Source organism: Sabethes cyaneus, chromosome 1 (assembly GCF_943734655.1).
Source record: "Sabethes cyaneus chromosome 1, idSabCyanKW18_F2, whole genome shotgun sequence".
NCBI classification, from domain to species: domain Eukaryota; kingdom Metazoa; phylum Arthropoda; class Insecta; order Diptera; family Culicidae; genus Sabethes; species Sabethes cyaneus.
In genome coordinates, this window is record NC_071353.1 from 98,041,260 (window position 1) to 98,057,685 (window position 16,426).

The 16,426-nt window shown below is 40.0% G+C and overlaps 1 protein-coding gene across 5 annotated transcripts in view; it reads right to left on the bottom strand.

Annotated features, from left to right (window-relative positions):
- The window catches only part of LOC128732805 (uncharacterized), an 84,562-nt gene that overhangs the window by 57,282 nt on the left and 10,854 nt on the right, over window positions 1–16,426 (bottom strand). For 4 of the 5 annotated variants that reach the window (XM_053826213.1, XM_053826206.1, XM_053826235.1 and 1 more), the window contains exon 2: window positions 35–753. In XM_053826213.1, coding sequence (XP_053682188.1) covers window positions 35–732 — 698 coding nt within the window. In that variant the 5' untranslated portion in view covers window positions 733–753. Of the gene's footprint in view, window positions 1–34; window positions 754–16,426 lie in introns of those variants that run through there. The other variant, XM_053826221.1, reaches the window with a different exon arrangement.

The window sequence follows — 16,426 nt, forward strand, 5'->3', positions numbered from 1 at the left end:
CGCAGTATGTAGCAAAGTGCAGTGTATCTCTTACCTGATATAGATGATTTCACAGTTGTACTTTATCCTACGCCAACCAGGCGCAACATTGAATTGCACCAAGTTGTTGATATCTCCAACATTAACTGCCGCTAAAGCAGGTTCACTATTCTGCACATTTTCCACTGGAATGTGACTGTGGCTGACATTGGGGATTATCCGGCTTCCAATTGGATTACTATTAGCGCTTACCACAGAGGATATGCTCTCTTTAGTAGTAAGAGTCACAGACTGATTTACACTAGCTAAATTTACAACCACATTATTTATGTCACTAGCAGTTGCAGTTGAACCGGCAGCAGAATCGGCTTCACCACTTGCTGCGGAAGAATTTTCAGTGGAAGCAAACATCAAGTTATTAATATTTCCACTATATGTGGAAACCTTGTGCTGCTGTTGAAATAACTGATCGGGATGGATTTGTGAAGACGACATATGCTGGCCTGAAGACTGTTGCACCCGATGATAGTGATGTATGGCATTGTGGGAAGATTGAGAATGAGGGTGATGCACTGCAATCGGAGCTGACTGCTGAGTTAGATTTTGTAGTTGTTGAATGTGGTGATTCGTTACCGGGTGCTGCTGCTGGTCAACCAAATTCGATGGCAGCTGATGAAGCTGCTGAATTGCCGAACTAGGTGGAACCGTCGCAGATACACTGCCATGCATCACATCGGCATTCGGTGCTGCCATTTAAGCAACGAAAAGCAAGAGCTGGAAGGACACGAATAAAAAAAAATAAAACTAATCATCTTTATTCGTATAGAATTATATAGGTCTACGCAGTATGTAGTTGCATACGTTATTCTTTTTCACAGTATATATAGACTATTTTCGGAGCATTTGCTTTTAAAGTACATTTTATTTATTGATACTTTGTCTTCGAATATACGCACAAATTGTTACTTAAATTAAATTCTTAATTCTATTTACAAAATCGTGCTTGCTAATATGAAAGTCAAACTGATCGCAGACAACGTTAAAAGCGCGAATACAGGCACTGAATGGGTTACTGTACCACTAATTTTGTCCTATTGAGTGACAACAGAAGTGTGGCATGAGTTCGACGAACGCGGCCTGGAGTATTACTATTAATGCTTTCATGTAATGATGGGCGGTTGCAGCGGTTTGTGAGAACGTCAAAGATAAATACTCCTTGCAATTTTAGGCGCCTGACGAAGAGCGTTTTCAAGCCAATCAGCAAACAGCGTGAGGTATATGGAGGCAACTCTGTAGGGCTAGACCGGCTAGTCCAGGGAAGTTAATGAAAGGCGAACCGTACAAAGTGTTTTTGGACTCTTTCTAACCTGAGGGCATGCGATACGTGATAAGGTGCTTCATACTCAAGTATACTCCGTACCGATGACCAATACAGTGACCTAAGAGCATAGACGTCTGTAATGAATGCTGTATGGCGATAAACGGCATCCAGAACAGAAAAAGCCTTGGCTGCAGTTAATGCAACATGTAAATTGAATCGCAATTTGTTATCCAATACCACACCTAAGAAACGTATGGAATTTACCCGCTCAAGGACGACCGATCCAATCTTTTATGGGAGCTCAGTAGTAGTAGTTAGGCAGCGAGTGAAAGATATTACCTTGCATTCCTTGATGTTTACAGCCATGCCGTTTTCGTCACACCACATCAAGAGTTGATCAGATGACAGATGGCAGAAGATGGGCAAGTTTGTGGATTACAAACGTGTGCGGAACAAGGTTGATAGCCTTTAAAAAATCTAAGTAAGTTGAATCTACTTGGCAACGGGACTCTACTGCAAGGAACAACGTGTTGGTATAAGCCATCAGGTTTGTCGTTGTAGAAGCTGCTGACCATGCTGAAACTCGCTGATCAAAGATTTTGCAGCATTGCTCAGGAAACAATAAACGACTATTTCGAAGACTTCAGCAAGGCCACAAAGTATCGATATTCCGCGATAGTTATCAACTAGTTGAATGTTTCCTGCTTTGTGGATTGCGACCCATTTAGCAGTTTTTCAAATGGACGGTATCGTCCATCGTCCAGTCAGCAAGAGAACGATTAAAAACAATGATATCGGTATAGCCAGTTCTTCCGCACAGCTCTTGATATTTTTATTTTTGCATTTCCCAATCCAGCGTAAAAGTTATATAGTTTGACACGACTTATAGCTAGAAACCCAATTTAATCCACCTAATGATGAAAAGAACCTTGGTTCAATCAACACATTTATCATTGAGATAGAAATTTGCGTACAATGGAGATTTGTACTAGGGTATTTTGCCTATCATTGAACGATTCCAATGATTGGACAACGTCCAATAAAACGCTAATTTTAGAATATATATACGATCAAGCCCTATCAAAGTGCACGAATTACTCACTTTGATCAGTTGTGGATCATTTCTTGTAACAATAGCGTTACATAAGGCAAGATCTAATAGCAAAGATTCAAGTTAAACATTGTCATATACAATATAGGCTATAACCCTCAATTTTGTTAGCATTTCAGATAAGAAACATGTCTCACTAATTAACGTTTAAAATACTTATATTACCATATCATGCTGTACACAGCTAATGATATTCATCTATGCACTATTTGTCAACATTTTCAAGCAAAATAAAAAATTACTTATAGTTTTTAAAGTATTAAGATTTGACTGTTTAATCATTGGACAATAAAGCAACGATTGTCCTAATCTTGTACAAGAACTGAAATAGCATGAAAAAACCGCATTACTTCTCATTATGCATGTGTATTTGACAGTTTTTATGTTTATGGCACTGTTTACAAATGGTTTTCATTTGTACGCAAAAGTTTTCCGATGAAAATTTATGTAATGGTATTAATTTTTTATTTTACATACATCCAAGCTTTTATTTTTTTTTGTTTTAATGCAACAATTTCGAGAAAAATAGTCCTTTTGCAAATTAAAGCTTGTACTTGTACCTTAACTGAGAAATTTTATTATCGTGTATTTTATTTGGTGCTAAAAGTGCCTGCTGCTGAATTAGGGTAATCACAAAAATCATCATTTTAGTCTAAAGACTTGAAGAAAATTAAGAAGTTTGAATCACCGAATCGTTCCGGTCTTAATGGTACTGACAGCAAACGTAAGATACTTCTATGAATATTGTAGAATAATATTGGGTTGAAACAATTTTTTTATACAACGTTGAAAATATTTTGTTTTCTAAATTTTCACCAACAATGGCGAGCTAGTTTTTCATATTTTTTGAGAGCTAAATAATTTTAGCTCTCAAAAAATATAAGCTAAATTTATCATTACTTTTGAAAAATTTTGAATTTTATAATTTTATTTCTTTTATAAATAAAGATTCGATGATGAAACGAAGATGAATGGTGTATTTTTTCAACTGTAAGGAAATGGATTTTCGCAGTTTTTCAGATTATTATCTCGCTAACAAATTTGTTTCGAGTAACCAGGAGAAAAACAAACATAGTTTCCCTTGTAAAAACAGTTCTTGCCATTAGACCGCAGGAAATAGAAGAATAGCTAAAAGTATACTTCGAGGGAACCGTAAAGAGAGAAAAATTTGCGGGAAAGCAACAGAAATGAAGGAGAAGAGCATCGAAGTTTAGAAGGGGAAAATAACATCCCTTAAGAAATATATTGATAAGAAATATATTAGTAACATGTTTACTAATTGCGGGTTATTTTTAATGAATATATCTTAAAATGTATTCATTCTTAATAGTAAGCTATAAAATTAACTTTGAGGTCGGTACAATATATTGCATGTCCAACCATTGGACAATAAGTGTCCAACTATAGGACAATACGGTTTCAGAACTGTTCAACGATTGGGCATTCAAGCGTTCTCAAAAAATCGCATATTTTTCCACAAAAAGCTTATTTATTTCGTGAAAATGGCCATGTAATGTGAACACATTTTGTATCTGATTCAGATTTTTATGTTTCTGTCTATTTGTAATTATTTGTTTAGCAAATATCGATAAAACTCAAAACTCAGAGGCTTAGCTGTGCGATCATTGGCAAATTACCCTATATAAAATCCGAGATACTGAATCTTGGGTAACCAAAGATTTGCACATGATAAACTTTTTATTTTTGTAAAGGTCATCGCATCTGGGCCTGGGATCAATTTCGTGTTTTTCGGCCAATTTCTAATCTAGAAAAAAAAACGAAAACTAAATAAAGAAATGTCTCAAATGTTGTTACGCAGTTCTGTTAAGCAAAAGTACGAAAAGCAATTATCTGTATATTCCTCATTTAATCGCAAATTTCTCGTTTACTGCAAACAGCAGAAAATAAAAATGTTACAGTACAGCACAGTACAGAACTTTTTTACTGGGGGAAATATTTGATTACATAAAGTTGTACTTAACACTAACTATCCTAAAGTGTTCAGTTATTCAGTTATAATTTGCTTGCTTATTTTTATTCATTGCTGTGCCCGTAGTTGTCACATTATGAAATTATTGACCGCTTTTTATCTGGATGGTTTGTTTATTCAGTAGTGAAAATTTCATCAAGATTAAAGTTATCGACGAAGGAACGCGAAAGGCGGGAAAAAAATTCACACACACACATGTTGAGAACCCGACGTAGTCAGGAGGAAAGATCACAAAATTCCTGAAATTTCCATAATCGACTGAAAATATCGTACTCAAACGTTCCCGACAGACCCTCTCGTTGGATCGGGCGAAACCAATCAGACGAGACGTAGAGGCGGAACAAATGACCGGGATCTACGAGCAAAAGTGATTCAAGCAGTCAACAACAAGCCTGCGACCACTTTACGGGATTTGGCGAAAAAGTTCATGGCGAGGCACGGTACACTTCAGCGAATTTGTATGTGAGAAGGCTTGCCCGCCCATTAGCTCCGGGGTACGACGCTGGCCTAACAAGCCAGTCGTCGAATGTTGGAGTCTCACCTGGGTGGTGCTGCTTACAGAGTCAATAGGGCACTAGTTCCGTAGTTTTCCTATACTCAAATAACCGTCCATCCTCCATCCTCCAGCATTGGACAAAAGGTGGGAGTCATCACAACGATTACTTTGTTAAATTGCTGCTGTCGTTCCAGAGGCGTCGTTTACAAAATCTAACAATACCACTACCGCCTAACAACACGGCTAGTTATTCCGGCTCGCTGTTCGCCAGAGGTGTAGTCAACTGGAATACATTGCCTGATACAATCAAACGCTCAACGTTGGAAGTAGTTTTCAAGAGGGACTGTCTCGAATATTGGAATCGAAACTAATTTAGAATTTTGTGCATGATACTAAGAAATATGTTGTAAACATCCATGACAAAATCGTTGGTAGCAAATTATAAAGGGTTTCCTTTACGCTACTATGCAAATAAACAAACAAACAAAGCGTAGCTACTAAATACCTTTCCGCTCTTTCTCCTTAACTATTAAAAATTTTTCATAACTTTCTTCTACCGTCTCTTCGTCAATTGTAAAAGAACTATCGTTCCAAAAAATATCCAATAACCGGCTGCGAAGTCTGTCGATAAAGAAGGGTCAAGTGCTTAAGGACGTTTATGGCCATTCTGGTGTAACCGGAAATAGATAGGCTGATGAACTTGCAAGATCTGGAACAGAAATATCAGTTTCCGATCCAGAATCTGCATTACCAGTTGCGGCATTTTAGATAAAACAAAAGATTCGATCTTGATGTTTAGATGAACGTTGTTGGAAAAATCTTGAAACATGTCGTCAAACGAAAAGTTCCAACGCTAAGCCTTGTGACAAGGTGGTAAAATTTCTTTTGCAACGCTCTAAGTTAAATTACAGTGTTCTTGTAAGATCACTGACTAGTTACTGCAGACTAAATTACCATACAGCTACGATTTAGCGAGCTAAATCTTTTCATTATGATTTATGTGAATCCGCCTACGGTAAACCGTATGGAGTAAAGGCCCAGACACAAAGCATACGGATTTTACTACGTTGTGGAAATTTGACAGAAAACCCATGGAAAAACTGTCAAATTGCCGCAACGTAGTAAAATCCGTATGCATTGTGTTTAAGCTTTAATATACAACTGTCATGCAGTAGCACAATTGCGTCAATATGATCTTTGAATCCTACGTCTTAAATGACTCGGACTTTGGGGAAGTGAAATTGCGAGACATTTTGATGTTTCTTACCGTGACCGATATATAGCTATAAGCTCTAATAAGTATACCTCCTAGGGGATGTAGTATTGATAAGGTAACTACCAAGGATTACAGTATCCCGTCGGGGTACAAAAATCACTCGGTATATACGCATTTATGTTGTCCAAATTCCTTATCAACCCCTTCCTATTCCTTCTGTTTTCCTTCTCGTCCTCGTCAGATAAATGAAGACACGGGCGAGATAGACAAGGCACAAATCTTCACCATGATTGTGAGGAACGTGCTACTCGAGCCGCAGACCGATAACAATTCGTCGCCGTTAGCAACATAGAGCCGGGGAAGCTCGAGCTGTTTCAAGCAGTCGGGTCTATTGAACCCGATCTTGGCCCACGCGTCACCAATTTCCCAGTCGTCTCAAAAGTCGTAAATTACTGTCGTCCTGGTCGTGCCATCTTGCACGTTGAGCCCCTTTTTTCTTGGTGCCGATGGGGTTGTTGAAGAGAACTATTTTCGTCGCACTGTCATCCGGAATTTTTACGACGTGTCCCGCCCACCATAGCCTACCGACTTTCGCCAGATGTACGATGGGAATCTCTCCAAGCAGTGCCTATAGCTCGTGCTAAATACGTACATACACCAGCCTCCGTTTTCAGTTTGTACTCCGTCAAATATCGTCTGCAGCATCTTCCGCTCGAACACGGCAAGGGCGTGTATGTCCTCCGTGAGCAGCCTCATGGCTTCAAGTCCATAAAGAACTATTAGTCTAGTAAGGGTTTTGTACTCCGCTTTTTATGCGAACCATGTTAATTCAAAAATCGACGTAAAAAAACCGCGTTAATTCAAAATCACCAAAAAAGCCGCTCGAATTTCAAAATCGCTGAAAAAACCGCGTTGATTCGAAAAATGATTTAAAAACAAACCGCGTTAATTCAAAAATCGTCATAAAAAACCGTGTTGATTCAAAAATCGTCATAAAAAAACCGTAAAATCGTAAAAATAAACCGTGTAAAAAAGACTTGAGTGTAATTGAGCACAACCGCGTGAATTCCGAAAATCGCGTAAAAAAACCTCGTAAATTCCGACATTCGCGTAAAAATAATCACATAAAAAACAAACCGCGTAAAAAGCGACTTCATTGTAGTTTCCTTTGTTTATAAAGGGACTCTTCGTTTTGATTCAAAATTTGGCGCTTTATGTTTGCGCCATGACATTTTCTAACGTCGCTAATATCCGAGTCGACAACAATTCTACCTTTTCTGTCAACGTACAAAGGAGGTTCTGCCGGGGATTGATAGACAGATGTTTCTTGCGGTTCCTCGTACCCCAAGAATCCTGAGGAGGCATAGGCATAGTAGTTATTGCTCGAAAGCTGTACGAGCGGGTGCTAACCAAGTTCAACGGGTGTCTTCTGATGGACGATGAAACTTATGTCAAGGCTGACTTCGGACAAATGCCAGGTCAAAAATTTTACTTGACAACGACTAGGGGGATGTTCCCAGCAAATTTAAATTTGTTTTTGCCGACAAATCTAGATAGAATTAACAAAATGGCGAATGTCGCAAATGTAAACAAAACGAGTGAGAGTTATTTTTTGCTTGACCAGCATAGGAAAATCAACCCTCACTCGGTTTGTTTACGCTTGCGACATTCGCCCTTTTGTTAATTCTATCTTCAAATTTGCACGAAAATTTAAGATTTGACAGGGCATTTGCAGCTATGACAGAAAAACGAAAGTTTTCGTTACAAATAAGACAATGACGGCGGAACTGTACCAAAAGGAGTGTCTCCAAAACGCATTTTGCTGTTCATTCGATTCCACCACCATCCCGTGATGTTTTGGGCAGATTTGGCAAGCTGTCATTGCAGCAAACTCGTTCAAGAATGGTATGCAGAGAAAGGGGTCCAGATCGTTCCGAAAGACCCTGACCCACCAAATTGCCGCCAGTTCCGCCCTATTCCGAAATACTGGGCAATCATGAAGAGGAGACTCAAGGCAAAGAGAAAAGTTGTCAAAGACATCATCAATCAGATAAAGACCTGGTGGAATAAGATAGTCAAAACGATGGACGAAGAAAGGCGGTGCACAGCCTAATGAGCCATATTACAGGAAAAGTTCAAGAATTCCTTCGAAACCGTGACGAATAATTTCATCCGTATTTTTTCTTAAGAGTATGAAGAAAAATTTTTAATCATGGAATGCAAAAAATGCACAATGCAAGTAGTAGAATCGGAACGTATTTTTTGCCGCGGAATCTTCGGTTCTGCATTTCACTTGGTCTGTGCGAACGTCGATCTTCCCGTCCTGGATGTTCTGGGCGAATACGAGAGAAATGGATTCTGGATGTGCAATGCGTGCGCCGATCTTTTTCCAGTAAAAAAATCGAAGGCTTCAGTGGTCGAGATGAACTTAACCGTGAGCATGTACCCGACGCCACGCAATCTATGCGGGCGGATATATCCAAATTGAGTTCTGCAATCGATGTGATAACAGCAAAGGTGGATAGCAACCTGCAACAATCTCGACCAACTGCTGTTACTTCCACAATACGACCCAATCTAAAAACTGCACATGCCAACACTCCTAAGCGGAGACGAATGGACGAAGACAAACCAGTCGGGCTTGAGTGTTCGTGGGACAAAAGCAGCCAGTAATTCGATTAGAACGGTTCCGTTAAAAGACGATCTTTTCTGGATTTATCTTTCCGCCTTCATTCTAGCACTTCGGAAGACGACATCAAAGCTTTGGTTGGCGAATGCTTAACTATGGAAGCCGAAGCAAGACTGAAAGTGATAAGGTTAGTCCCGAAAGGAAAGTACTCAGCGTTGCTAAAATTTGTCTCCTTTAGAGTTGGTCTGAAGATTACCACTCAAAAAACGTGATGAAGGTTATTGGGTTGAATCGGAAGCTGAACGGTGCATCTACAGCAGAAGCTTAAGCCAGTGCCAAAACCATCCTCTGCTCTCTGATGTCATCTCGTCACAAGTGCCTTCACATGTAACTCGGCAAGCTGCAAATTTGCCTCGCCATTTGAATCATTTTGGTTCTGGAGTTGGATGTCAGAAATTGAGCGAGAATCGATCATCGGGACGCATGATAGCAACCAGTACTAGGGGAGCCAATGGCAAGTATAATTATCCGTTAACCTCGTCAGATGTTGATCCGTTCCGTGTTTCCAGCTAAACGGCTAGCAGACTTGACCAACTTCGCTGCACGCTCGCCAAAACGTGAACATTTTGGATACCGTAAATCGCTTCCTCGCTTCTAGCCGCTTATTCGACGATTATAATGCGAGATATATTGATCCTGACCAACCAACTGTATCGACCAACGTTTCATCATCTGTCACTGTGAAACCATTCACCTCTAATCTGCCGCTATCGGGATGCACGCCTGCAAGCACTTTGGAAGCCCCTGATCCCCTCAGTACAGTCGAGTTACTCCCGCCAGCGACCAGCGGTCGTCCCGGTCCTGTACTTGAGCATGGAGAAGGGGTCTTCCTACCGGTTATCGCAGGCAAGTACACGCAACATCGTCGCCTTGAAACCTCTCCAGTTTTGTCCCATTCTTCTAGTCAACAGCCCAACGTTAAAGCGTTGCAATGAGAATTCGGGTGTTTCCACGCTGCTGTGTCTGAATGTATAGTCGACCAAAATTCAGAAGCTGTTGGCTCAATTCATCGTTCGCCGGGATGCACTGCTGTTGGCATGATGGAAACCCCGGAGCCCCCCAGCACAGTCGAGTCATGGGATCCAGCGTTCTTCAGTCGTCCCGGTCCTGGTGTGGAAGTGGTGATGAGGTCTTCCAGCCTGCAACGTCAGGCAAGTATATTCGTCAATCCGAATTTTCGATATCCGATGCCGCTTCATATCCTAGCACCTCGGCTTCTACGTCTGGTAGGAGTAATGCCAATAGCGGACCACCCATCCCTACGGATACTCCAATTAGCAATCTTACGTCGTATCATGTTGCAACTAACGCGGCAATCATCCCTGCCGATACTCCAGTTTGCATCCTTACTTCGGATCCCGGTGCACCTAGCGCAGAAGCCTGTACATTCCATCGCACTCCTTCTGTGTACTATCAGAATGTAAGGTGCCTGCGGACTAAAATTTCTCGACTACGATTATTGTTGTCCAGTTGTGAGTATGATGTACTTGTCTTTACGGAAACATGGCTTAGGCGACATCCATTTAGTACGTCACGCAAATTTTGACCAAAATCAACCCCCCCTCCCCCCCTTGTCACATTTAGTCACACATTCGTGACCCCCCCTGAGAAAGTACGTCACGTCACGGAAACCCCCCCCCCCCCTTCACAACAAAAAAATTTTCATTCATTTTCAAAATATTCATTCCAACCTTTTTATTTAAAGCTATCAAATGAAATTCAGCGAATAAAAAAAGGAAAATTTTCGAGCTTATAAGTCATCGATTCACGGATTTTGAAGATGATCTTCAATTGCTACAATCGGATAGGCTTCAGAAGTCGCTGATGTGCCGTCGATTAATGTTTCGCGCATATTCACGCCCTTTACATTCATCCACTCAAATTCGTCTGATCTAGTTGAAAGAATCAGGACTTCCTGCTGACGTCTTGCAGCAACACACCTTGGAAGAACTTTTCTGACGGATTTTGTCATTTTGTGTATTTCTTCAATCGTGTAATCATTCAACACTAACTTAGATGCGAAATTTAATCCGCAAGTGGCTTAAACTCTATCTTTCAGAGAGCTTTTGAGTGAGGGGCAGTATAAATTATACCGAAAAACCTTAAAAGCAGCCGTGGAACTTCGGTATGAGTTTTTGTTCTTCGATTGAGTTCAGCACGAATATCAAGGTAAAACATTGCCATGGGTCTCTGGCAGCTTCCAGTAACCCTTCAGGAGTTTGTGCGACTGCTATTTGCGGTTGCAAAAATCTTTTAGGCAGGACGGTACTCAAGCAGCTCTTCAGCGGAGTACTGCATATTCTGTAAAGCCTTAATGGAGAGTTCATACTACATAGAATAAATGAGAAATGAGAAAAATGAAAAAGTGTTCATTCAAAAAATTTTACTATTTGTTTTAAAATCCATCAGTACGTTAATTTTATAGAAGCCTTCAATAGTTGTATCTTAAAATGAAGGCTAAATAATAATTTCCCGAATAAATTTTCCATATGATTTTTTTTCATGTGACGTCACATAACTTCATACCCCCCCTCCCCCCTACGTCACAAATCGTCACGATTAGGTCAACCCCCCCTCCCCCCTATAAGCGTGACGTACTTTATGGATGCCCCCTTAGGGCTTATATCGACAACAACGAAATAACTCCGGACTACGTTCTATTCCGTTGTGATTGTAACGAATTATCTAGCAATCACTCACGGGGCGGTGGAGTATTGATCGCAATCAATAACGCTATAGAATGCAAGTCCATTGTCCTGGCGGATTGTAGTGAACTCGAACAAATCGCAGTCCGTATTAATTTGCAAAGTCGCTCGATTTATATAGTTGCTATTTATCTCCCGCCCAACTCAAGTACCGAACTATACTCGGCTCACGCAAAAGCGGTACAATGTGTTGCGAACCGTCTCACGGAGTCTGATACAATTCTATCAATTGGGGACTTTAATTTACCTGACTTGATCGTCGATATGCCACGATGACATCAACGGATATATTCCTTCGCACGTCTTAGCAGAAATTGAGCAATACTTCACAGACCCAAAATTGAAAAAGGGCTTGAGACAAATTAATCATTTTGTCAACGTGAATGGCAGGCTCTTAGATCTTGTATTTACGAATCTCCCGGAATGCTTTGACATAATCGCGCCATTTTCTCCGTTGTTGCCTGTCGATTGTCACCACGCACCATTTATTTTACTACTTGACGAGGTGGACGCACCGATTTCGGACGACCGAAGTGAACAAATCAAATTCGACTACTCTGCATGTGACTACGACATACTGAATTCAATTTTTGCAGACGTGGCTTGGAGTACAGGGATACCTCCATATAAGACAATTTTTGTCTTATATCGAACAAATCCCTTTGACATAGCTGGTAACAATACCAGAGCTAAGTTTCCATTCCGAAATCGGCGCCATGACGATGTTCATTATTTCAAAATAACCCTAAAAATTGTAAAAACCTAATAGTTCAAACAATAATAAATAGTTCAAAAAACGTAAACACACAACACAGAGCAAATTTGGCGACCGCTAAAGCAAATTTTTTTGAAAAAATTCATGTTTCGATATAAGACAATTTCGATATAAGACAACTTTTTAAAATTATAAATTGTCTTATATCGAGGTATCCCTGTAATCATCTTTCTGCTATTAGTTCAGTCAACCAGATGCTTTTAGATTTTTATGATTTGCTCTTAGACGTTGTAGCTCGACATGCACCCAAAAAAAGACAGAGATTAACTTCTAATTTCAAGCAGCCGTGGTGGACTCCTGAACTTCGAAACCTGCCTACTAACCTTTGTAAAATGCGGAACCAGTACTTCCAAACTAAAAACGAGTTTGATAGAAACAAGCTTCATGAACATGAGGCAGAGTACAAAGTCGTTATTTCTGCAACGCATGAAAACTACCTGCAAAGGATTCAGTCTGCTGTCAAAGAGGATCCTTCGCGTTTCTGGGATTTTATTAGGAAACGGAAAGTCGGTAATAATGTTGCTTTGTCCGTCAACCTCGACAAAACAACTTCTCACTCCAAATCGGAAGCAGCCAATCTGTTTGCCTCATTTTGACGTAGCACTACGTCTTACGGCAAGTTTTGAGATAGGGTGTCATTCCAAAAAATCAAAAAATGCGAGCGTCACGAAAAATGAAAGGTTTTGAGCGCTAATACCTCAGCGGTTTTCCGATCGATTTTTAATATTCTTACACCAATCGATCGGAAAATCTTCTAAGAATTTACCCAAATGAAGAAAAGTATGGATTCTTGATGTTGAACTATTGAAAAATTGAAAATAATGAACCTATATTTTACCAGAATTCTCGCTTCGTGATTGGTTGGAAGATTCTTTGCGATGATCTAAACCTATACCAATTTGATATCTGTGCTTGGGAAGTAAGCCAAAACAAGTGACAAAATTTCCTCATTTCAACAAGATTTCTTAACACCGCGGTTAAACCTAGACCATTTTGATGTCCTTGCTTGGGATGTACGCCAGAAAGAGTGACAAAGCCCCTCGTACCAACAAATTTCTTACGAACGCGATTAAACCTAGTCCAATTTGATGTCTGTGTTAGGGAAGTGTGCCAGAAAAAATAACACAAGTTCGTTGTTCCAACAGATCGCAAATTCTTTACTGCGAGACGATTAAACCTCGGCGAATTTGATATCTGTGTTGGAAAAATGTGCTACAGCTGTAGTGTTCGGTAATAATACGACTCTGTATGAATACGCATGCTTGCCGCTTCATTAGAAGGGTAGTGAAAAGATGTGCTGTTGATAAAATAGGATTGAATTGGTAAAATCCCTTCAGCGTGGGGAACCATGGGTAATAAAAACAATCTTTAATTTCAGTAAGGTAGCAGGAAAGCAATAGTTTGTGATCTTGATTTTGTTAAATTGTTTTCAAATGCACAATCTTTTGAGAATTGAACCTCTGCAATGTTACTACTTTGATAAATGTTACATACAACGCATGCAGCATGTATATATGATGCATATAGCATGTATACATGAAGAATCAAATGATTACAAGCATGAATACATGCTACTATCACTACAAAGAGACTTACGTAGTCCTACGTCACCTATATATGCGGTCGTGTCTTGTACACAACCCCTCTGATTTTTTGAGAGTGAATATAGCAAATCATCACCCGTCCAGCGACAAAACTGGTCCGCTCACATACCGTTCCTAAACATCAATCTGCCGCTTATACAGTTTTCTGCAGACGAAGTTCAGAACGCCCTGGAAGATCTTGACTCAACGAAAGGACCCGGAACAGCCGACCTGCCACAAATTTTTATGAAAAACTGTGCCGTTTTGCTTGCGTTACCGATTGCCGCCATTTTTAACCGCTCGCTCTAGGAAAGGAAATTCCCAGACACATGGAAAATGGCATCCATAGTTCCAATTCACAAGTCGGGATGTCACAATTCGGTTGCCAATTATCGTGGCATATCTATATTTTGCTGCCTCAGTAAAGTATTTGAAAAACTGATTCACAGAACTTTGTACAAAGCAGTGGTACCGATCATCTCGAACAGTCAGCACGGTTTTATGAAACATCGCTCTACAACATCGAATCTAATGTGCTATGTAACAGCGATATCACATGAGATCGAACTTAAGCGACATGTGGACTCGATTTATAATCACATAATCTCGTCATCGACAAATTAAACCACATGGGATTTCCATCATGGTTCACTGAATGGCTAGGCTCATACTTGTCTGACCGCAGAGCCTTCGTTAAAGTGAATTCTGTGCACTCCAAAATATTCTGCATATCATCTGGGAACTGCTTTCACCATCAAAGCTTTCTTTTGCCGATGATCTAAAATTTTTTCGTGTGATAGCCTCTCCTGTCGACTACGACGCATTACAAGCAGATATCAACCAACTGCTTATTTGGTGTGATGACAACGGCATGCGTGTTAATAGCAAAACATGCAAAGTAATTTCCTACAGTCGCTACAATACTGTTTCTCTGCATCAGTATAAAATGGGATCGGATTGTCTGGAACGTGTCAGCTTTATCCGCGATCTAGGAGTTACAATCGACTCGAAGCTGAGGTTTAACGAGCACATAAGCCTAATTACTGCCAAAGCTAACATAGTGCTTGGTTTTGTGCGGCGACATACTTCTGGATTCACGGACGTTTATTGCCTCAAGACACTGTATTGCTCGCTTATCCGAAGCATTTTGGAGTATGCATCCCCTGTTTGGGCGTCTTCCCAAATAACGCAATCCCATGCGATTGAGCGTATCCAGATTTTTGCGATTCGCCTTGCGTCAGCTGCCTTGAAATGACCCAGTTAATCTTCCAAGTTATCCAGGCCGTTGTCAGTTGATTAACCTGGAGATACTCGCAGCCAGGCGAGTCAAACAACAGCGGCTGTTTGTCTTTGATCTCATAACAGGAAACGTTGAAAGCTCCGAGCTCCTGAGTCAGATGCGATGGAATGTACCTCCTCGGTGGCTTCGTAATCCACCATTATTTGTAATTCCGTTTCACAGAACAAACTACGGCTATAATAATTGTTTTAGTTTTTGTTTACGGTCTTTTAATGATGTTTGTAATGTGTCTAGAAATGTCTAGAAATGTGTTCAGTGTTAGAATAAGAGATTTAAATTAGCAATAAGCTAGTAATCTGTACGACGTAGTCGGAGATGATACATAAAATAAAAATGCTACATTTGTGTATGACAAGATCTTGAATTCAATAATAAATAGGGTAGAGGCTCCAGTAATGGAGGAGTTATGTCAGGAGATAGTATTTAAAGGCAATTAGAATGCTCAATTTACCTCTAAATGAATTATATGATAGTATAGTGCACCATAATGTTGGCTTTAAATACATATCAAAATTATACGATTCTGTTGGTTAATATGTCTAAAATGTTGCTTTTCCTGGTCTGTGCTCCTAAAGTAGTGGTAATGTTCCCCTAATAGTGGAAAATTTGCCTATAATAGTGGAATTTTGTTTACTGCCCTTAGCAACGCTTCCAGTGAGCATGTAAACAGGTGGATAACAGCATAGGCTTATTAAAATGCTATGAATTGTTGCGAATTTCTTAGCCATTTGCACCTTATTGGTCTGTTCAAAAGGAATTTATCATATCTGTACCAACATCCTAAATTTTAACTACAAGTTTCTTAGATAAAACTGTTGACAAAAATATATTTAATAATACAAAATTTAAATTCCAGTTTAATTTAATGGTAAAAAAGCATGAAGCATCCTTATGCACAATAATGAAGGTATGCAAAAACGGTATACCCTTAACGCCCAGCGTTGCGTTTTCGCAACGTACAGTTGCGGGACTCAGAACCAAAATTAAAAATACATGTCAGCGGCTTTTTCTTAGTTGATCTAAAAGAGAATTTTCCTGAAAGTTTCAACTTTCTATCTCTGCTGGAAAAAGTGTGGGGCTTAATGGGTTAATCCGAAGCGCAAAAAATCGTATATGAAAATAGGCCATCCGAACGTTTTCCAATAAAGAACCAAACTGATAGAAATCAAGTAGCAGTTTTTGACAAACCTGCAGTTCTGTTTAAGTCAACCGCTCCCGCGTTTCCCGCGGCCCGCACAGAATTGGTACTTTGCGGTTGCGT